Genomic DNA, 23,186 nt, shown 5'->3' on the forward strand with positions numbered 1-23,186 from the left:
GAAAGGATGAGAGGTGAACAGAGAGAGTGAAAGGATGAGAGGTGAACAGACAGAGAGAAAGGATGAGAGGTGAACAGACACAGAGAGAAAAAATGAGAGGTGAACAGAGAGAGTGAAAGGATGAGAGGAGAACAGACAGAGAGAGAGAAAGGATGAGAGGTGAACAGAGAGAGTGAAAGGATGAGGTGAACAGACACAGAAAGAGAGAAAGGATGAGAGGTGAACAGACAGAGAGAGAAAGGATGAGAGGTGAACAGACAGAGAGAGAGTGAAAGGATGAGAAGTGAACAGACACAGAGAGAAAGGATGAGAGGTGAACAGACACAGAGAGAGAGAAAGGATGAGAGGTGAACAGACAGAGAGAGAGTGAAAGGATGAGAGGTGAACAGCCACAGAGAGAGTGAAAGGATGAGAGGTGAACAGACACAGAGAGAAAGGATGAGGTGAACAGACAGACAGAGAGAGAAAGGATGAGAGGTGAACAGACCGAGAGAGAAAGGATGAGAGGTGAACAGACCGAGAGAGAGTGAAAGGATGAGAGGTGAACAGACAGAGAGAGTGAAAGGATGAGAGGTGAACAGACAGAGAGAGAGAAAGGATGAGAGGTGAACAGACACAGAGAGAAAGGATGAGAGGTGAACAGACACAGAGAGAAAAAGGATGAGAGGTGAACAGACAGAGAAAGGATGAGAGGTGAACAGACAGAGAGAGAAAGGATGAGAGGTGAACAGACACAGAGAGAAAGGATGAGGTGAACAGACAGACAGAGAAAGGATGAGGTGAACAGACAGACAGAGAGAGAGAAAGGATGAGGTGAACAGACACAGAGAGAGAGAGAGAGAAGGGATGAGAGGTGAACAGACACAGAGAGAGAGAAAGGATGAGAGGTGAACAGACACAGAGAGAAAGGATGAGAGGTGAACAGACAGAGAGAAAAATGATGAGAGGTTAACAGACAGAGAGAAAAGGGATGAGAGGTGAACAGACAGAGAGAGAAAGGATGAGAGGTGAACAGACAGAGAGAGAAAGGATGAGAGGTGAACAGACAGAGAGAATGAAAGGATGAGGTGAACAGACAGAGAGAGAGAAAGGATGAGAGGTGAACAGACACAGAGAGAGAAAGGATGAGAGGTGAACAGACAGAGAGAGAGAGAAAGGATGAGAGGTGAACAGACAGAGAGAGAGAGAAAGGATGAGAGGTGAACAGAGAGAGAGTGAAAGGATGAGAGGTGAACAGAGAGAGAGTGAAAGGATGAGAGGTGAACATACACAGAGAGAGAAAGGATGAGAGGTGAACAGACACAGAGAGAGTGAAAGGATGAGAGGTGAACAGACAGAGAGAGAAAGGATGAGAGGTGAACACACATAGAGAAAGGATGAGAGGTGAACACACAGAGAGAAAGGATGAGAGCTGAACAGACAGAGAGAGTGAAAGGATGAGAGGTGAACAGACAGAGAGAGAAAGGATGAGAGGTGAACAGACAGAGAGAGAAAGGATGACAGGTGAACAGAGAGCGAAATGATTAGAGGTGAACAGACAGAGAGTGAAAGGATGAGAGGTGAACAGACATAGAGAAAGGATGAGAGGTGAACAGACAGAGAGAGAAAGGATGAGAGGTGAACAGACAGAGAAAGGATTAGAGGTGAACAGAGAGAGAGAAAGGATGAGAGGTGAACAGAGAGAGTGAAAGGATGAGAGGTGAACAGACAGAGAGAAAGGATGAGAGGTGAACAGACACAGAGAGAAAAAATGAGAGGTGAACAGAGAGTGAAAGGATGAGAGGAGAACAGACACAGAGAGAAAGGATTAGAGGTGAACAGAGAGAGAGAAAGGATGAGAGGTGAACAGACACAGAGAGAAAGGATGAGAGGTGAACAGAGAGAGTGAAAGGATGAGAGGTGAACAGACAGAGAGAGAGAAAGGATGAGAGGTGAACAGACACAGAGAGAAAGGATGAGAGGTGAACAGACACAGAGAGAAAAAGGATGAGAGGTGTACAGACAGAGAGAGAAAGGATGAGAGGTGAACAGACAGAGAGAGAAAGGATGAGAGGTGAACAGACACAGAGAGAAAGGATGAGGTGAACAGACAGACAGAGAAAGGATGAGGTGAACAGACAGACAGAGAGAGAGAAAGTATGAGAGGTGAACAGACAGAGAGAGAAAGGATGAGAGCTGAACAGACAGAGAGAGTGAAAGGATGAGAGGTGAACAGACAGAGAGAGAAAGGATGAGAGGTGAACAGACAGAGAGAGAAAGGATGAGAGGTGAACAGACAGAGAAAGGATTAGAGGTGAACAGACAGAGAGTGAAAGGATGAGAGGTGAACAGACATAGAGAAAGGATGAGAGGTGAACAGACAGAGAGAGAAAGGATGAGAGGTGAACAGACAGAGAAAGGATTAGAGGTGAACAGAGAGAGAGAAAGGATGAGAGGTGAACAGACACAGAGAGAAAGGATGAGAGGTGAACAGAGAGAGTGAAAGGATGAGAGGTGAACAGACAGAGAGAAAGGATTAGAGGTGAACAGACACAGAGAGAAAAAATGAGAGGTGAACAGAGAGAGTGAAAGGATGAGAGGAGAACAGACAGAGAGAGAGAAAGGATGAGAGGTGAACAGAGAGAGTGAAAGGATGAGGTGAACAGACACAGAAAGAGAGAAAGGATGAGAGGTGAACAGACAGAGAGAAAGGATGAGAGGTGAACAGACAGAGAGAGAGTGAAAGGATGAGAAGTGAACAGACACAGAGAGAAAGGATGAGAGGTGAACAGACACAGAGAGAGAGAAAGGATGAGAGGTGAACAGACAGAGAGAGAGTGAAAGGATGAGAGGTGAACAGACACAGAGAGAGTGAAAGGATGAGAGGTGAACAGACACAGAGAGAAAGGATGAGGTGAACAGACAGACAGAGAGAGAAAGGATGAGAGGTGAACAGACCGAGAGAGAGTGAAAGTATGAGAGGTGAACAGACAGAGAGAGTGAAAGGATGAGAGGTGAACAGACAGAGAGAGAGTGAAAGAATGAGAGGTGAACAGACAGAGAGAGAGTGAAAGGATGAGAGGTGAACAGACACAGAGAGAGTGAAAGGATGAGAGGTGAACAGACAGAGAGAAAGTATGAGGTGAACAGACAGACAGAGAGAGAAAGGATGAGAGGTGAACAGACCGAGAGAGAAAGGATGAGAGGTGAACAGACCGAGAGAGAGTGAAAGGATGAGAGGTGAACAGACAGAGAGAGTGAAAGGATGAGAGGTGAACAGACAGAGAGAGTGAAAGGATGAGAGGTGAACAGACAGAGAGAGAGAAAGGATGAGAGGTGAACAGACACAGAGAGAAAAAGGATGAGAGGTGAACAGACAGAGAAAGGATGAGAGGTGAACAGACAGAGAGAGAAAGGATGAGAGGTGAACAGACACAGAGAGAAAGGATGAGGTGAACAGACAGACAGAGAAAGGATGAGGTGAACAGACAGACAGAGAGAGAGAAAGGATGAGGTGAACAGACACAGAGAGAGAGAAGGGATGAGAGGTGAACAGACACAGAGAGAGAGAAAGGATGAGAGGTGAACAGACACAGAGAGAAAGGATGAGAGGTGAACAGACAGAGAGAAAAATGATGAGAGGTTAACAGACAGAGAGAAAAGGGATGAGAGGTGAACAGACAGAGAGAGAAAGGATGAGAGGTGAACAGACAGAGAGAGAAAGGATGAGAGGTGAACAGACAGAGAGAATGAAAGGATGAGGTGAACAGACAGAGAGAGAGAAAGGATGAGAGGTGAACAGACACAGAGAGAGAAAGGATGAGAGGTGAACAGACAGAGAAAGGATGAGAGGTGAACAGACAGAGAGAGAGAGAAAGGATGAGAGGTGAACAGACAGAGAGAGAGAGAAAGGATGAGAGGTGAACAGAGAGAGAGTGAAAGGATGAGAGGTGAACATACACAGAGAGAGAAAGGATGAGAGGTGAACAGACACAGAGAGAGTGAAAGGATGAGAGGTGAACAGACAGAGAGAGAAAGGATGAGAGGTGAACACACATAGAGAAAGGATGAGAGGTGAACACACAGAGAGAAAGGATGAGAGCTGAACAGACAGAGAGAGTGAAAGGATGAGAGGTGAACAGACAGAGAGAGAAAGGATGAGAGGTGAACAGACAGAGAGAGAAAGGATGACAGGTGAACAGAGAGCGAAATGATTAGAGGTGAACAGACAGAGAGTGAAAGGATGAGAGGTGAACAGACATAGAGAAAGGATGAGAGGTGAACAGACAGAGAGAGAAAGGATGAGAGGTGAACAGACAGAGAAAGGATTAGAGGTGAACAGAGAGAGAGAAAGGATGAGAGGTGAACAGACACAGAGAGAAAGGATGAGAGGTGAACAGAGAGAGTGAAAGGATGAGAGGTGAACAGACAGAGAGAAAAAATGAGAGGTGAACAGAGAGTGAAAGGATGAGAGGAGAACAGACACAGAGAGAAAGGATTAGAGGTGAACAGAGAGAGAGAAAGGATGAGAGGTGAACAGACACAGAGAGAAAGGATGAGAGGTGAACAGAGAGAGTGAAAGGATGAGAGGTGAACAGACAGAGAGAGAGAAAGGATGAGAGGTGAACAGACACAGAGAGAAAGGATGAGAGGTGAACAGACACAGAGAGAAAAAGGATGAGAGGTGAAGAGACAGAGAGAGAAAGGATGAGAGGTGAACAGACAGAGAGAGAAAGGATGAGAGGTGAACAGACACAGAGAGAAAGGATGAGGTGAACAGACAGACAGAGAAAGGATGAGGTGAACAGACAGACAGAGAGAGAGAAAGTATGAGAGGTGAACAGACAGAGAGAGAAAGGATGAGAGCTGAACAGACAGAGAGAGAAAGGATGAGAGCTGAACAGACAGAGAGAAAGGATGAGAGGTGAACAGACAGAGAGAGAGTGAAAGGATGAGAGGTGAACAGACACAGAGAGAAAGGATGAGAGGTGAACAGACAGAGAGAAAGGATGACAGGTGAACACACAGAGAGAAAGGATGAGAGCTGAACAGACAGAGAGTGAAAGGATGAGAGGTGAACAGACAGAGAGAGAGTGAAAGGATGAGAGGTGAACAGACACAGAGAGAAAGGATGACAGGTGAACAGAGAGAAAGGATGAGAGGTGAACAGACAGAGAGAGAAAGGATGAGAGCTGAACAGACAGAGAAAGGATGAGGTGAACAGACGGATGAGAGGTGAACAGACAGAGAGAGAGTGAAAGGATGAGAGGTGAACAGAGAGTGAAAGGATGAGAGGTGAACAGACAGAGAAAGGATGAGAGGTGAACAGACACAGAAAGGATGAGAGGTGAACAGACACAGAGAGAGAGAAAGGATGAGGTGAACAGACACAGAGAGAGAGAGAGAGAGAGAAGGGATGAGAGGTGAACAGACACAGAGAGAGAGAAAGGATGAGAGGTGAACAGACACAGAGAGAAAGGATGAGAGGTGAACAGACAGAGAGAAAAATGATGAGAGGTTAACAGACAGAGAGAAAAGGGATGAGAGGTGAACAGACAGAGAGAAAGGATGAGGTGAACAGACAGAGAGAGAAAGGATGAGAGGTGAACAGACAGAGTGAGAAAGGATGAGAGGTGAACAGACAGAGAGAATGAAAGGATGAGGTGAACAGACAGAGAGAGAAAAAGGATGAGAGGTGAACAGACACAGAGAGAGAAAGGATGAGAGGTGAACAGACAGAGAAAGGATGAGAGGTGAACAGACAGAGAGAGAGAGAAAGGATGAGAGGTGAACAGAGAGAGAGTGAAAGGATGAGAGGTGAACATACACAGAGAGAGAAAGGATGAGAGGTGAACAGAGAGAGAGTGAAAGGATGAGAGGTGAACAGACAGAGAGAGAAAGGATGAGAGGTGAACACACATAGAGAAAGGATGAGAGGTGAACACACAGAGAGAAAGGATGAGAGCTGAACAGACAGAGAGAGTGAAAGGATGAGAGGTGAACAGACAGAGAGAGAAAGGATGAGAGGTGAACAGACAGAGAGAAAGGATGACAGGTGAACAGAGAGCGAAATGATTAGAGGTGAACAGACAGAGAGTGAAAGGATGAGAGGTGAACAGACATAGAGAAAGGATGAGAGGTGAACAGACAGAGAGAGAAAGGATGAGAGGTGAACCGACAGAGTGAAAGGATGAGAGGTGAACAGACAGAGAAAGGATTAGAGGTGAACAGAGAGAGAGAAAGGATGAGAGGTGAACAGACACAGAGAGAAAGGATGAGAGGTGAACAGAGAGAGTGAAAGGATGAGAGGTGAACAGACAGAGAGAAAGGATGAGAGGTGAACAGACACAGAGAGAAAAAATGAGAGGTGAACAGAGAGAGTGAAAGGATGAGAGGAGAACAGACAGAGAGAGAGAAAGGATGAGAGGTGAACAGAGAGAGTGAAAGGATGAGAGGTGAACAGACACAGAAAGAGAGAAAGGATGAGAGGTGAACAGACAGAGAGAGAAAGGATGAGAGGTGAACAGACAGAGAGAGAGTGAAAGGATGAGAAGTGAACAGACACAGAGAGAAAGGATGAGAGGTGAACAGACACAGAGAGAGAGAAAGGATGAGAGGTGAACAGACAGATAGAGAGTGAAAGGATGAGAGGTGAACAGACACAGAGAGAGTGAAAGGATGAGAGGTGAACAGACACAGAGAGAGTGAAAGGATGAGAGGTGAACAGACACAGAGAGAGTGAAAGGATGAGAGGTGAACAGACAGAGAGAGAAAGGATGAGAGATGAACAGACACAGAGAGAAAGGATGAGAGGTGAACAGACAGAGAGAGAGTGAAAGGATGAGAGGTGAACAGAGAGTGAAAGGATGAGAGGTGAACAGAGAGTGAAAGGATGAGAGGTGAACAGAGAGAGAACGGATGAGAGGTGAACAGACACAGGGAGAGAGAGAAAGGATGAGAGGTGAACAGACACAGAGAGAAAGGATGAGAGGTGAACAGACACAGAGAAAGGATGAGAGGTGAACAGACACAGAGAGAGAGAGAAAGGATGAGAGGTGAACAGACACAGAGAGAAAGGATGAGGTGAACAGACAGACAGAGAGAGAAAGGATGAGAGGTGAACAGACCGAGAGAGAAAGGATGAGAGGTGAACAGACCGAGAGAGAGTGAAAGGATGAGAGGTGAACAGACAGAGAGAGAGAAAGGATGAGAGGTGAACAGACACAGAGAGAAAGGATGAACAGACAGAGAGAGAGTGAAAGGATGTGAACAGACAGAGAGAGTGAAAGGATGAGAGGTGAACAGAGAGAGAAAGGATGAGGTGAACAGACAGAGAGAGAGTGAAAGGATGAGAGGTGAACAGAGAGTGAAAGGATGAGAGGTGAACAGACAGAGAAAGGATGAGAGGTGAACAGACACAGAAAGGATGAGAGGTGAACAGACACAGAGAGAGAGAAAGGATGAGGTGAACAGACACAGAGAGAGAGAGAGAAGGGATGAGAGGTGAACAGACACAGAGAGAGAGAAAGGATGAGAGGTGAACAGACACAGAGAGAAAGGATGAGAGGTGAACAGACAGAGAGAAAAATGATGAGAGGTTAACAGACAGAGAGAAAAGGGATGAGAGGTGAACAGACAGAGAGAGAAAGGATGAGAGGTGAACAGACAGAGAGAGAAAGGATGAGAGGTGAACAGACAGAGAGAGAAAGGATGAGAGGTGAACAGACAGAGAGAGAGAGAAAGGATGAGAGGTGAACAGACAGAGAGAGAGTGAAAGGATGAGAGGTGAACATACACAGAGAGAGAAAGGATGAGAGGTGAACACACAGAGAGAAAGGATGAGAGCTGAACAGACAGAGAGAGTGAAAGGATGAGAGGTGAACAGACAGAGAGAGAAAGGATGAGAGGTGAACAGACAGAGAGAGAAAGGATGACAGGTGAACAGACAGAGAGAGAAAGGATGAGAGGTGAACAGACAGAGAGTGAAAGGATGAGAGGTGAACAGACAGAGAGAGAAAGGATGAGAGGTGAACCGACAGAGTGAAAGGATGAGAGGTGAACAGACAGAGAAAGGATGAGAGGTGAACAGAGAGAGAGAAAGGATGAGAGGTGAACAGACACAGAGAGAAAGGATGAGAGGTGAACAGAGAGAGTGAAAGGATGAGAGGTGAACAGACAGAGAGAGAGAAAGGATGAGAGGTGAACAGAGAGAGTGAAAGGATGAGAGGTGAACAGACACAGAAAGAGAGAAAGGATGAGAGGTGAACAGACAGAGAGAGAAAGGATGAGAGGTGAACAGACAGAGAGAGAGTGAAAGGATGAGAAGTGAACAGACACAGAGAGAGAAAGGATGAGAGGTGAACAGACAGAGAGAGAGTGAAAGGATGAGAGGTGAACAGACAGAGAGAGAGTGAAAGGATGAGAGGTGAACAGACACAGAGAGAGTGAAAGGATGAGAGGTGAACAGACACAGAGAGAGTGAAAGGATGAGAGGTGAACAGACACAGAGAGAGTGAAAGGATGAGAGGTGAACAGACACAGAGAGAGTGAAAGGATGAGAGGTGAACAGACACAGAGAGAGAGAAAGGATGAGAGGTGAACAGAGAGAGAGAAAGGATGAGAGGTGAACAGAGAGAGAGAAAGGATGAGAGGTGAACAGAGAGAGAGAAAGGATGAGAGGTGAACAGAGAGAGAGAAAGGATGAGAGGTGAACAGAGAGAGAGAGAAAGGATGAGAAGTGAACAGACAGAGAGAGGAGAGAGGGATAAAGACAGAATCAAGGAGAAACAGGAATGGCAGAAACCCAAACAATACTAACGTTCTTCATTACATGCTCCCTCATCCTCAGCCTCTCTTCCTCCATCTCCATCATATCATCCTCCTCATTCTTTGGGTCGTAGACCTTCTCCAGCTGGGGGTAGAGGGGCAGGAGAGAGAGCTGTTACTATACCGCAAACGCACGCGCGCGCACACACACGTGAGGGGAATGTGCGTTACCTCTTTGGCGAAGAGGGCCTCTAGTTCCTGCTCATCTAAAACACCATCTCCATTCGTATCTACAGGGAGGAAAATAAACATGATTTGAACACATACAAATGTCCTCATCAAGTAATAGTAGAGTGGAGCTTAACTGACCATGCAGTTTGAAGAAGGTCTTTGGGTTAAACTCTGTTGGGTCCAGTCCATCAGTCTCCTCCCACACCTCACGCAGTTGCGCTACACTGCCCTGATGGAGAGATAGAGAGATAGAAAAGAGGGGGAGAGAGCAAAAAGAGATTCCATCCATTCTTCGCTCTCTCAGTCTTTCACTCTCTGTCTTTCTCGCTCTCAGTCTTTCACTCTCTCTCTCAGTCTTTCACTCTCTCTCTCAGTCTTTCTCTCTCTCTCTCAGTCTTTCTCTCTCTCTCTCAGTCTTTCTCTCTCTGTCTCTCTCTCGCTCTCAGTCTTTCTCTCTCTCTCTCTCAGTCTTTCTCTCTCTCTCTCTCAGTCTTTCTCTCTCTCTCTCTCAGTCTTTCTCTCTCTCTCTCTGTCTTTCTCTCTCTCTCCGTCTCTCTCCCTTTCTGTCTCCGTCTCTCTCCCTTTCTGTCTCCGTCTCCCTCCCTCTCTCCCTCTGTCTCTCTCCCTCTGTCTCTCTCCCTCTGTCTCTCTCTCTCCCTCTGTCTCTCTCCCTCTGTCTCTCTCCCTCTGTCTCTCTCCCTCTGTCTCTCTCCCTCTGTCTCTCTCCCTCTGTCTCTCTCCCTCTGTCTCTCTCCCTCTCCCCGTCTTTCTCACTATCTTGCTCTCTCTCTCTCTATCTTTCTCTCTCTCTCTCCGTCTCTCTCCGTCTCCGTCTTTCTCCGTCTCCGTCTTTCTCCGTCTCCGTCTTTCTCCGTCTCCGTCTTTCTCCGTCTCTGTCTTTCTCCGTCTCTGTCTTTCTCCGTCTCTGTCTTTCTCCGTCTCTGTCTTTCTCCGTCTCTGTCTTTCTCCCTCCGTCTTTCTCCCTCCGTCTTTCTCCCTCCGTCTTTCTCCCTCCGTCTTTCTCTCTGTCTCTCTCTCCGTCTTTCTCTCTCTCTCCCCGTCTTTCTCTCTCTCTCCCCGTCTTTCTCTCGCTCTCCCCCCGTCTTTCTCTCTCTCTCTCCCCGTCTTTCTGTCTCTCTCCCCGTCTTTCTCTCTCTCTCCCCGTCTTTCTCTCTCTCTCTCTCTCTCTCTGTCTTTCTCTCGCTCTCCCCCCGTCTTTCTCTCTCTATCTCCCCGTCTTTCTCTCTCTCTCTCTCTCTCTCTCTCTCTCTCTCTCTCTCTCCGTCTTTCTCTCTCTCTCCCCCCCCCATCTTTCTCTCTCTCTCTCCCCATCTTTCTCTCTCTCTCCCCCGTCTTTCTCACTCTCTCTCTCCGTCTTTCTCTCTCCCCCCGTCTTTCTCTCTCTCTCCCCGTCTTTCTCACTATATTTCTCTCTCTCTATCTTTCTCTCTCTCTCCGTCTTTCTCTATCTGTCTCTCTCTGTCTCTCTCTGTCTCTCTCTGTCTCTCTCTGTCTCTCTCTGTCTCTCACCGGAGCGTTGACCTTGGGATGCTTGCGGTGTTTCTCCTTCAGCTCCTCCATCCTCTTCTCCTCCTTCTCTCTCTTCTCCTGGTCTAGCCCCTTGAGGTACTCCCGTCTCTCGTGCTCCTTCAGCATCTCATAGCGTTTGAACTCGTCATGTCTCTCTGCATCGTAGTTCTCTAGGTCTTTAGTGGCCTAGCAGGGAGAAAGAGGACAAGGGGGATACTGAAGTACATCAACACCAGTGTTATGATACAGGTAGATAAGAATCATTATAATCTTATTAATTATGATCAAAGGCTAAACTGATCCTAGATCTGCACCTACTCTTACACGCTCTATGAATACGAATACAGGCCCTGGACTCTATGCTCACTGCATTACCGTTGAGATGAGCAGCTCAAGGTCTTTGGCCTCAAAGGTGTTCTGATTGTGTGGATCCAGGTGTTCAAACTGCTTCAACAGAGAGGCATGGTCCATCTGTAAACCTTGGGGATAAACAGAGGGGTTTTAACCAGTGACTGTGAGAAAACATATAAACTTGATTTTGAATTAACCTCAACCTGGTCTTCCAGGCCTTTAGAAACACTCACTCTGTGTGTTGGTGCTGTCCAGTTTGGCTTTGAGCAGCATCCTGAGGCGAGACACCTCCTGTCTCTTCAGCTCATCCAGACGAGTTCTAACATGGTGCCCCACGAGGTCCAGCTCCTTACTGAGACGACCATTCTGAAGGAGAGGAAGATCGACAGTCAGTCAGACAGATATCAGAATCACCTTTATTCGCCAAGTACATTTACCAGGAATTTGATCTGGTGACATGGTGCTACCACAATAAACAGAATATACAGACAGAATACAGAAAGAATGTATAGACGAAGAATTTACACATACTCGACATATAGTATGTACACTATAGATTAGGGATGGGCATTTGAAATGATTTCACGATTCGAATAGTATCATGATATTTTTTCGGATATCCGGGTGGTCGAAATACATGTTTTAAAGAAAACTATTTTTGGGGGGAGACTTCAATGGATACTTTAATGGAGACTTGCCGGTGCTCTGCGCGTTTCAACATAAGGATGGTGCGAGAGAGGAGCAGGGGCCGGTGTGTGTGACAGTCTGTGTGTTGCTGTCATAGGTTATCTATCACACCATCTGATAGTGCCTGTCTTGACTGCATCAAATCGTTGTGAAGAAGCTAGCTGGCTACAGTAGTCAGCTAAGTAAGCAAGCTAGCTAGCTAGCTAGCTAGCTAAAGTAGCAAGGCTAATTGAGGCTATTTTGCAGTACTCCCCGTACTTGTCTACAACAACTCCATTCCTATGAAACAACAGCCTACCTGTTGGTTGATCATTTAGCCAACTTAAATCCTTAATTTTCATTCTATTTTGCATTTATTATAAATCTCCCACTTCACTTGCTACACATTGAGCCTCTGACTGTAGCGCTGCTTTGATTGACCGACAATAACAACAAGCTACACGTGTGTCTTTTTTTAATGGGCCGCACTCATAAAAACTGTGGTGTTATTAAAATGTTGAATGTAATGTCACATAGATCATTTAGTTTACTTTTAGACAAAGCCTTTTCATTGTTAAAATAGGCCTTTAAGTAATCTAATACTAACGTCCATTCAGATATTCGAATAACCGTGCACATCCTTACTATAGATTACTTGTGTAACGTTATAGGTAATACACAAGGAGGTGAGGGGGTACTTAGTGAGTTAATACTTAGCTAAACTAATAAAAAACTACTAAGGTCAGAAAATATAAGACAAGGGGAGAAACAACTTGGAGAGATGACAGGAGATAGGGAGGATAATGATTATTGAGAGAGAGAGAGACCTTGATGTCCTCTGTGTCGGCAGTCTGGAGTTTCTCTCTGAAGTGGGGGTCTGTCTCCAGCACCTCAATCACCTCTCTCAGATACCGGTCATAGTATAGGCCTGTGTCCTGCAACGGACAGTCAACACACACACAGGTCATGTACAAGACATCACACACGCATACACATAGATACACATACAGACAACAAACACACACAGAGAGTGAGAACAAAGGCGTACCACATTATCCTCCTGTTTGACCTCCTGGGGAGGCTGTGCTTCCTGGGGGGGTGCATTGCGGTCGAGGGGCACTGACCAAACCTCCAGAGAGATGGACAGGAGCAGCAGCCAACCAGGATCCAGGTTCATCCTCCTGCAAGAGAAGTAGGAAGCATATAAGATATATCTATGTCAATTATATCTTCAGACATTTAGTACAGCGAAGGCTGTCTGTCATTTGGTACTGAACATCAACTGAATGATGTTTGACTGCTGACATCTGGCAGACAGACATTGGCACATAACAGGAGGAGTATCCTGTTGCATGGAAATGATATGGGAACTGGCAGACTGACCATCAGATACTGTGGGCTAGTGACGCACTGTGGGCTAATGCGAAACCTCTCTGAATGAAAGGTCTATGCTCCGATTTCGCGTGACAAAATACAGCTTTTCAGTAGAAAGCTCAACAACAGGCAACAGCAAAGACACTACCGCACTCTTGGACAACTGCAAGCTAGCTAGCTAACGTTACGGATGACAGAGAGGCTTCCATCCATCGTGCATCCCCCATTCAGATTAAATGCGCGAATCCCTCTAGAAAATGTCTGGCATTGCCAACAGGCCAAATGTAGTATTATGTACACTCGGTGTAACATGAGGGATTCTCGCTTACCGTTACTTGTTGATCAGTGGATAATTCTTGCCCGTTGTATTAGCCAGCTACTTCCTTTACCGAAAGCTTTCTGATATGAAAAAAAAAAAGATTTTTGCGTCGTAGCCGAAAATGACGTCAAAAAAAAGCGACAGTGTGTGACCGATTGTAGGGGTCGCGTCCGTTCTTTATGCCACGTTCAAAGCTAGTTCCGACTAGTACGTGAACGCGGCATTATTATACCTCTGTGTCCCCATCCCGTCCGTTCTTATTAAACTGTAGCGCAGTGGTCTCGCCAGAGAGGAAGAGGCGAATCGACAAAATTCAATGCGACAAAAATATGTCCGCGTGAGAGAAGCACTTTTTTGTATGGAGGGCTATGAGAGGGTGTCGAAATCCAATTACTTGATCGAATATAAGTTTATTTGATCGAATAGAAGTTTCGTAATGTTTAGGCTGTTACAAATGTATTTATATAAGTGGCATTCCGGCAACTTTGAGAAAAGCAACTTTGTTTAGCCTGTTGGTCACACGCATATCTGCCCTCTCATTGGCTAGAATGGTCCCACCTGATCTCTCCTGCCTTCCATCGTTGATGACGTGTTTCCATTGTCAGCGTGGTCAGTCGAATGTCTTGTCAATATAATAGATAATCTTCGGTCTCGTTCCAATAAAAAAAACGTACCTTTCCTTTACACCTTCCTTACCTTGTGAAAAACACCCACATATGCGAAGTACAGTTATTGTTTTGAAGTTTAAAAATATAATAAATAAGTGAAATTGTATTTTATTTACATTGTAATGGTGTCTTATTTATATAGTGGTGTTTGTCCATCACACACCTCACATATAAAGAGAAAATAAATAAAATATAAAATTCCAACATGTAAAAGTATGTATTTATTTATTTAATTACTTTGAAAAATAGATATCTATGTATATTATTTCATCAAATACCGTGTCACATCACATACAAACACAAACAATGGTGAATTGAAATAAATTAACATTACGTAATTGCACATAATAAATAAATTGATAAATAATAGATTAAGGACATACTATCAACAACACAATGACAAAGAATCACAGTCATGAAATATATAATAAATATGGCACAGAAAACACACAATGAATAAATAAACTATATTAAATTGAAGTCATTTCAAAATATGATAATACATTGTAGAGCATTTGAGGTCATATAGAATTTATATCAGTTTCACTGATGAGCTACATGCAGGACTTTGATTGATTCACACTTTGAATGCCACACACAATTTAGTGTTTAAAAATCAATCTCTCTCATATCAGTAGGAGTGCCTGCTCTTTCATCCTCTATTTCTCCATCCTTCTCCATGGCACTGTCTTGGAGTCCACCTCTGAGCCGTTGTTTGAGGGCAGCTTCTATCAGCTCACTGTAACACTGCAACACCATCTGTGATCAAACAAGAAAGAGAAGCACAAATTAGGGTTAAAACCAGTATCCTTCCAGTCACACTAACCATAACACAACCAATCTGTAACTCAAACACTTAGTTCTGTGGTCCTTTATTTTCACATTTTCACATCTAAATCAGTCTTTCATTCAAATCCCACTAGCATTGCTATTGAAATGAGTTGAACTGCAGCTCCTGACTGTAATACAACCAATATGTTGAGATATCCTATGTAGAGATATTAGAGATACTGCTAGGCACTCACCAGGTCAATCTGACACAGTTCTGCCAGTGTAGCACTCATATGACCCAGATGACCTGGACCCTTGTTGCCCAACCCCCGGAGGGCAGAGTTCAGCGCTGCCGCAGCAACCAGGGATGGAGGGGCTCCCAGGAAACGGTAGTCGCAGACACACATGGCAACCAGGGTGTCACTATGCCGACGCAGTGTGGAGAAGAACTCCTCTGTGTCTGTCTCTCCATCCTTCCTCTCCCCAACAGGGGGAAGGAAATGTGGGATGAAGTCCTGAGGGGTTACCGCAGCCACGTCCCATCGAAGAGTCGCAAGGATGACACGTTCCATCTCCTTATGATGAAAGGGCAATAACATCAATATACATGTAATATATATATGTAAAAACATTTTCATTTAGTGTATGTATGGTCCACTGAATACAATGCACATAATAATACAGAGATGGTTTGCATTTCCAAGGTCCACCATATTATTACATCCAGAGTTTTGAAAGTGTCTCTCCTCTCCATCACCATGGTGACTTACCCGTATGTTGGAGGGTAGGAAGCTGTACTCAGCTGCAGCACAAAGAGAGTCAGCAGAGACTGTGTCGCACTCTGTTAGTTTGGAGGCGATGAGGATGCAGGCTGCAGCCAGGCAGTAGGGTGAGACAGGTAGAGACAGGGAGGCAGACAGGAAGCGGTCCAACATAGAGACAGACAGGGGAAACACTGTTTCGTCACAGCCACACTCACAGCATACCTAGTAGAGAGACCAACAGGAGATAATCAATTAGTGCCTCATCACAGTATAACAAAGACATTAAAATAGATGAAAATGGAATCCAGAGATTGAAAATTCATACCTCCATGGCCCACTTGGCGAGCTCCTCTCTGCGCTCTGGCTCTCTCTGGATGAGGGCGACGTAGAGGGCAGAGGGCAGATATCTCTCCTCCACCTGTAACAGCCCCTGGATGACCCGCTGCCCAGACACACTGGGGTCCCAGGGGGCCCGGAGCTGTGACTGGCCCCTGGCCTGGCCCTGCTGGGCCCCCTGGCCATGCTGGCCTCGAACCTCCTCCTCACACCACAGAGACACAAACACAGACATCCCTCAGCTTAGCCCACACACACAACTACCTGGGTGGGTTTGTGTTCCTCTCGGTCCAGAGAGCGAAAGATACAACGAGTCAATGTTACTCTGTCAGTGTAAGGAGAGAGAATGTAGGACCAATATGTGTTCTGAAGATCTGCAACAAATCCAACTCAATTCAAATCTCTTCTTGTCACTGCTATGTTGGATGTCCTCTTATTTCCTCACCCCTCTGCATGTGTGTTCCTTTGTGGCGCTGGTGTGAATCTTAGCCCGAACCTCCGCTGTCTGGGTTTTATACCCCTCAGAGACAGAGTGACAGAGAGGATGTGGTGAAGAGGGAAAGAAAGAGAAAGAGGGTGGTAACATAGTGAGTGACATAAAATAATAAAAAGACAACAATGCTGTCTGTACAACAATGGCATCAACAGGTGGAGAGAGGGAGAAAATAGAGAAGGAGAGAGAGGGAGGGGAGGAGAGAGGGTGCAGACAAGAGAGGGAGGGGCCCGCAGGGACAGGGCAACAGCTTGCCCCCAACAGTGAAAAGGAGAAGGGGAGAAAGAGAGAGAAGGAAGGAGAGAAAAGGTCATCTCCAAACTCAATGGGAATGGATAACACAAGGAGAAGGTTGTTTGTTGACAATATTAGAGGGGGAAAGAGAAAATATGGAAATATATCTTCTCAAACTGAACGCTCCAAATTCTCACCCATGAAATAATATAAACTTTATAAAGAAATTATCAATTATAATTGGGGTTAATTAGAAAAGCAAGGTGATGGTTTATGCTGTGTTGAATGTTTCCAAGGTTGCATTTTTACAAAATATTTTTGTCATATATGTAGCTATACAGTATTTATTGTGCTACGAACTAATATATACAGTAAATATAAAGATTTCCTGCCTCTAAATGTCTAACTTTTGGCATGAAACTCTAACTCTCTCTCTCTCTAGTGCCCAGAACTCTCTGAGGAATCTCATTGTCAAAGCAACCTGTGTCCCGTCACTCTACTCCCCATTACCACCCCCCCCCCGGCCTGTGGCAATCTGCTCCCCCTGTTTAAAGAGCAGTGAATTCACTGGGGAGGACAGGGCGAGGTATGAGCAACAGACAGTGGAGCAGGCAGGTCAATGAGCCGTATTGTCTCCTTTACAAATCAGTGTCAGACACCAGCCCCTGGCCTTCTGCTGGGTCCCCTCTCTCTCTGACACACACACACACTTCACACATTCATTGGACAGCAGACACACTCTCGCATGCTCCTCGGGGACTCCCCTGACGGTCACAATGGGGTCACACTTAGGAATAGTGAATTCAGATTGTATTTGACACAGTGAGTCACTACAGGTGGTTTAAGGGACAAATGAGGGCTCATGTTTCACACAGACATTTGGGAAGCGCTCAAAATGAAACAATTACACACCTCTTGAATCAGCCTTAAAATATCATAAGATAAAAGCATAAATTAAGGCTAGCTTTTATTTGTACTTGATTAAAGGGGAAATCTGCATATCAGAACCTAAAGTATTAGCTTGTTTTACCCCAATGTTTGTAAACAAAGTAAATGTAAACAAACATGATTAAAACTATCATATTGATATCCTGGATGGTCAGTCCTTGCATCCATAGCTCTGTCTATGAATTTGAGAGTTGTTACATTTCTACAGCCCCATCCCTTAGCTCTTTATCAAAACAGGGGCAGGGAGCCACTTATTGTTTCAACTGCTGATTGCCGCTTTAAATCAATCACTATAATCAGACCTTCAAATAGATCTATTTTAATGCAGTTATGTATTCCTTTAAAATAGTATCTGTTTTATGCAATTATATTTAACTGAAATTTATTTTCTGTTTCTTACTAACATTTACTGTGTAAAGTCAAAGCATAATTTCTGAGCCCTTTTTAAAAATGTATTCGAAGTCCAGAGATTTCATTGCTGAAATATCCCTCTTAATCATTAGTAACCTGTGCATGTTTGTGTGTGTGTGTTATTCATGGTTGCACATTTGCTGGAAAACCCCAAGAAGAATACAAAAGGCATTCTTCTTACGTAAGAGCACACTTATCTGGTACTAGAGGTAACACAATCACAAGAGAGATTATCACTCCAACACACTGGGACCATTGTAGAATTAGAGGGGATGATGGCTGTTGAGAGAGACATCATCCATAAGCAGTGATTGGAGTAGCACTGAAAACAGATTGAGTTTGAATGAGAGCCAGAGTGAGTTTGGCTGTGGGAGTCAGGAGAGGTCAGGTCAAGAGAGAGAGAGAGAGAGAGGGCAGAGAGGGGCGTGGGGAAGAGAAACACAGTGACAGATCGCCCGCCTGTTTAAGTACCCTGCTAAATTCATACATTGCAGCTGTATTCAAACTGAGACAGAGGAGAGCGAAGGAGGGAGGGAGAGAGGGGGACGGAGAGACACATGAACGACCCAGTCGGTCTTGAGAGGGGGGTGTGGTTCTCCGCCCCTCATTTTCCACCTCATTGCCCGGGACAGTGGAGGACAGAGATCCCCTTTTCCATCTCTTTCCACCTCACACAGACACCTGCTGAAAGGGGAGGGGAATGGGAGGAGGGGGTCTGCTCACTCAGTTAACACACTGCATAAACCATCTACAGAACTGATAAACAACACTTTATCGCTCAGAACTAAGTCAACCAACTAAGTGCTTTTTTACACAAAATGTTATTAGTTCACAACAATAACTACAGTGTAAACAAAGAGTATTAAAACTCGCAGACCATCTGACAAGAATACCATTAATTTTTTTATTTAACCTTTATTTCAACAGGAAGTCATTAAGATCCAGGCCTCTTTTCCAAATGAGTACTGCAGAAAAGAAAAAATACAATTATTAAATACGAAATGCAATAAATAAATAAATAAATAAATAAATAAATAAATAGAGGTATACTTTCTGGGTGATTTAAATATTTACTGGCTTTCATCAGGCTGCCCACTCAAGAGAAAGCTTCAAACTGTAACCAGTGCCTGCAACCTGGTTCAGGTTATCCGTTAACCTACCAGGAAATAAATCATCAACATGTATTGATCATATCTTTATTAATGCTGCAGAGATTTGTTTGAAAGCAGTATCCAAATCCATTGGATGTAGTGATCACAATATAGTAGCCATATCTAGGAAAACCAAAGTTCCAAAGGCTGGGCCTAATATTGTGTATAAGAGGTCATACAATACGTTTTGTAGTGATTTCTATGTTGTTGATGTAAAGAATATATGTTGGTCCGTGGTATGTAATGAGGAGCAAACAGACACTGCACTTGACACATTTATGAAATTGCTTATTCCAGTTACTAATAAGCATGCACCCATTAAGAAAATGACTGTATAAACGGTTAAATCCCCGTGGATTGATGAGGAATTGAAAAATGTTATGGTTGAGAGGGATGAGGCAAAAGGAATGGCAAATAAGTCTGGCTGCACAACCGATTGGCAAACGTATTGCAAATTGAGAAATCATGTGACTAAACTGAATAAAAAGAAGAAGAAACAACACTATGAAACAAGGATAAATGACATAAAGAATGATAGTAAAAAGCTTTGGAGCACCTTAAAATGAAATTTTGGGAAAAAAGGCAAACTCAGCTCCATCATTCATTGAATCAGATGGCTCATTCATCACAAAACCAACTGATATTGCCAACTACTTTACTAATTTTTTCATTGGCAAGATATGCCAGCAACAATTGCTGACTCTACACAGTATATCTGACCAAATTATGAAAGACAAGCATTGTAATTTTGAATTCTGTAAAGTGAGTGTGGAAGAGGTGAATTTTTTTGTTGTTGTCTATTAACAATGACAAGCCACCGGGGTCTGACAACTTGGATGGAAAATTACTGAGGATAATAGCGGACGATATTGCCACTCCTATTTGCCATATTTTCAATTTAAGCCTACTAGAATGTGTGTGCCCCAAGGCCTGGAGGGAAGCAAAAGTCATTCCGCTACCTAAGAATAGTAAAGCCCCCTTTACTGGCTCAAATAGCCGACCAATTAGCCTGTTACCAACCCTTAGTAAACTATTGGAAAAAATTGTGTTTGACCAGATACAATGCTATTTTACAGTAAACAAATTGACAACAAACTTTCAGCATGCTTATAGAGAAGGACATTCAACAAGCACATCACTTACACAAATGGCTGATGATTGGCTGAGAGAAATTGATGATAAAAAGATTGTGGGGGCTGTTTTGTTAGACTTTAGGGCAGCTTTTGACATTATTGATCATAGTCTGCTGCTGGAAAAACGTATGTGTTATGGCTTTACACACCCTGCTATAATGTGGATAAAGAGTTACTTGTCTAACAGAACACAGAGGGTATTCTTTAATGGAAGCCTCACAAACTTAATCCAGGTAAAATCAGGAATTCCCCAGGGCAGCTGTCTAGGCCCCTTAGTATTTTCCATCTTTACTAACGACATGCCACTGGCTTTGAGTAAAACCAGTGTGTCTATGTATGCGGATGACTCAACACTATACACATCAGCTACTACAGCAACTGAAATAACTGCAACACTTAACAAAGAGTTGCAGTTAGTTTCGGAATGGGTGGCAAGGAATAATTAGTCTTAAATATTTCCAAAACTAAAAGCATTGTATTTGGGTCAAATCATTCACTAAACCCTAAACCTCTACATCTCGTAATGAATAATGTGGAAATTTAGCAAGTTGAGGTGACTAAACTGCTTGGAGTAACCCTGGATTGTAAACTGTCATGGTCAAAGCATATTGATACAACAGTAGCTAAGATGGGGAGAAGTATGTCTATAATTAGGAGCTGCTCTGCCTTCTTAACAATGCTATCAACAAGGCAGGTCCTACAGGCCCTAGTTTTGTCACACCTAGACTCCTGTTCAGTAGTGTGGTCAGGTGCCACAAAGAGGGACTTGGGAAAATTGCAGTTGGCTTAGAACAGGGCAGCACGGCTGGCCCTTAAAAGTACACGGAGAGCTAACATTAATGACATTCATGTCAGTCTCTCCTGGCTTAGAGTGGAAGAGAGATTGACTTCATCACTGCTTGTTTTTGTAAGAGGTGTTCACAAGCTGAATGTACCGAGCTGTCTGTTTGGAATAATGGCACACAGCTCGGACACCCATGCATACCCCACAAGACATGCCAGAACAGATTATGGGAGGCGCACAGTACTACATAGAGCCATGACTACATGGAACTCTATTCCACATCAGGTAACTGATGCAAGCAGTAGAATCAGATTTTAAAAAACAGGAAAAAAAGACACCTTATGGAACAACGGGGACTGTGAAGAGACACACACAAAGGTATAGACACATGCATACGCACACATTGTGATATTGTTGTATGGTGGTATTAAACATTTTGTATTGTAGATTGGTAGTGGTGTAATAATGTTATATGATGTACTGTTTTATATTTTGTTTTATATGTAATGTAAGTGTTTTAATATGTTTGGACCCCAGGAAGAGTAGCTAATGGGGATTCCTAATAAATACAATCAAACAGTTTCCCTATTTCAAATAAATACTTGTATTTTAGTTTTCAGGTAAATCTTTAATTGTTTGCAATTCGATTTTATCTTATAAGTACTAGCATGTTCCATGTCTAAAACTTCATATGAAACTGAGATGAGGGAGAGGGCATAGACCAGTCACACATTAAGATTCATGGGAGTGTTAGGTTGAACAGTTTGGGAGGGTAGTGGAGGGTTAACAGAAGGGGGTCACACGGTCTGGTGGGAACATATGACTAGTAAACAACATCTGAAAAAAATGGTCCCCATCACCAGTAATTTATTGTTTTTGTACCTTTTACTTGTTAAGATTCAGCAATTTCGGGTAAGTGAAAATATTGTTATGACATAATACTGGTAGTTAAAAACCTTAAACATTATAGTACTGCATGTACAGTTGAAGTCGGAAGTTTACATACACTTAGGTTGGAGTCATTAAAACTTGTTTTTCAACCACTCCACACATTTCTTGTTAACAAACTATAGTTTTGGCAAGTCGGTTAGGACATCTACTTTGTGCATGACACAAGTAATTTTTCCAACAATTGTTTACAGACAGATTATTTCACTTATAATTCACTGTATCACAATTCCATTGGGTCAGAAGTTTACATACACTAAATTGTCTGTGCCTTTAAACAGCTTGGAAAATTCCAGAAAATGATGTCATGGCTTTAGAAGCTTCTGATAGGCTAATTGACATAATTTGAGTAAATTGGAGGTGTACCTGTGGATGTATTTCAAGGCCTACCTTCAAACTCAGTGCCTCTTTTCTTGACATCATGGGAAAATCAAAATAAATCAGCCAAGAAAAAAAATTGTACACCTCCACAAGTCTGGTTCATCCTTGGGAGCAATTTCCAAACGCCTGAAGGTACCACACATTCACCTGTACAAACAATAGTAGGCAAGTATAAACACCATGGGACCACGCAGCCGTCATACCACTCAGGAAAGAGATGCGTTCTGTCTCCTAGAGATGAACGTACTTTGGTGCGAAAAGTGCAAATCAATCCCAGAACAACAGCAAAGGACCTTGTGAAGATGCTGGAGGAATTAGGTACAAAAGTATCTATATCCACAGTAAAACGAGTCCTATATCGACATAACCTGAAAGGCCGCTCAGCAAGGAAGAAGCCACTGCTCCATAAAAATGCCAGACTACGGTTTGCAACTGCACTTTTTGGAGAAATGTCCTCTGGTCTGATTAAACAAAAATAGAACTGTTTGGCCATAATGACCATTGTTATGTTTGGAGGAAAAGGGGGGCGCTTGCAAGCTGAAGAACACCATCCCAACCATGAAGCATGGGGGTGGCAGCATCATGCTGTGGGGGTGCTTTGCTGCAGGTGGGACTAGTGCACTTCACAAAATAGATGGCATCATGAGGAAGGAAAATTATGTGGATATATTGAAGCAACATCTCAAGACATCAGTCAGGAAGTTAAAGCTTGGTCGCAAATGGGTCTTCCAAATGGACAATAACCCCAAGCATACTTCCAAAGTTGTGGCAAAATGGCTTAAGGACAACAAAGTCAAGGTATTGGAGTGGCCATCACAAAGCCCTGACCTCAATCCTATAGAAAATGTGTGGGCAGAACTGAAAAAGCGTGCGCGAGCAAGGCCTACAAACCTGACTCAGTTACACTAGCTCTGTCAGGAGGAATGGGCAAAAATTCACCCAACTTAT

The 23,186-nt window shown here is 43.9% G+C and overlaps 2 protein-coding genes and 1 long non-coding RNA gene across 3 annotated transcripts in view; 1 reads left to right on the forward strand and 2 right to left on the reverse strand.

The window, feature by feature from the left end:
- The window catches only part of LOC311103417 (nucleobindin-1-like), a 33,773-nt gene extending 20,107 nt beyond the window's left edge, over positions 1–13,666 (reverse strand). Inside the window, exons 1-9 of the mRNA XM_084144984.1 lie at positions 13,227–13,666; positions 12,572–12,704; positions 12,351–12,458; positions 11,091–11,223; positions 10,882–10,985; positions 10,507–10,692; positions 9,115–9,205; positions 8,977–9,035; positions 8,798–8,890 (exon numbers count right to left, since the gene is read on the reverse strand). Coding sequence (XP_084001110.1) covers positions 8,798–8,890; positions 8,977–9,035; positions 9,115–9,205; positions 10,507–10,692; positions 10,882–10,985; positions 11,091–11,223; positions 12,351–12,458; positions 12,572–12,700 — 903 coding nt within the window. The 5' untranslated portion in view covers positions 12,701–12,704; positions 13,227–13,666. The remainder of the gene's footprint in view (positions 1–8,797; positions 8,891–8,976; positions 9,036–9,114; positions 9,206–10,506; positions 10,693–10,881; positions 10,986–11,090; positions 11,224–12,350; positions 12,459–12,571; positions 12,705–13,226) is intronic.
- LOC311103420 lies at positions 407–1,653 on the forward strand. The gene is made up of 3 exons (XR_014610085.1): positions 407–605; positions 636–1,165; positions 1,230–1,653. It is a non-coding gene; the product is annotated as an uncharacterized lncRNA (long non-coding RNA).
- Positions 13,667–14,493: 827 nt separating the features above from the next.
- Positions 14,494–15,990, reverse strand: ccndx (cyclin Dx; the record flags this gene model as incomplete). The annotated part of the gene is made up of 4 exons (XM_084146348.1): positions 14,494–14,643; positions 14,910–15,230; positions 15,426–15,641; positions 15,745–15,990. 4 exons carry the CDS (start codon positions 15,988–15,990, stop codon positions 14,494–14,496), a joined length of 933 nt encoding a protein of 310 aa, XP_084002474.1.
- Between the last annotated feature and the right edge of the window lie 7,196 nt (positions 15,991–23,186).

The sequence above is a fragment of the Coregonus lavaretus genome (genome assembly GCF_964263955.1).
Source record: "Coregonus lavaretus genome assembly, chromosome: 28".
NCBI classification, from domain to species: domain Eukaryota; kingdom Metazoa; phylum Chordata; class Actinopteri; order Salmoniformes; family Salmonidae; genus Coregonus; species Coregonus lavaretus.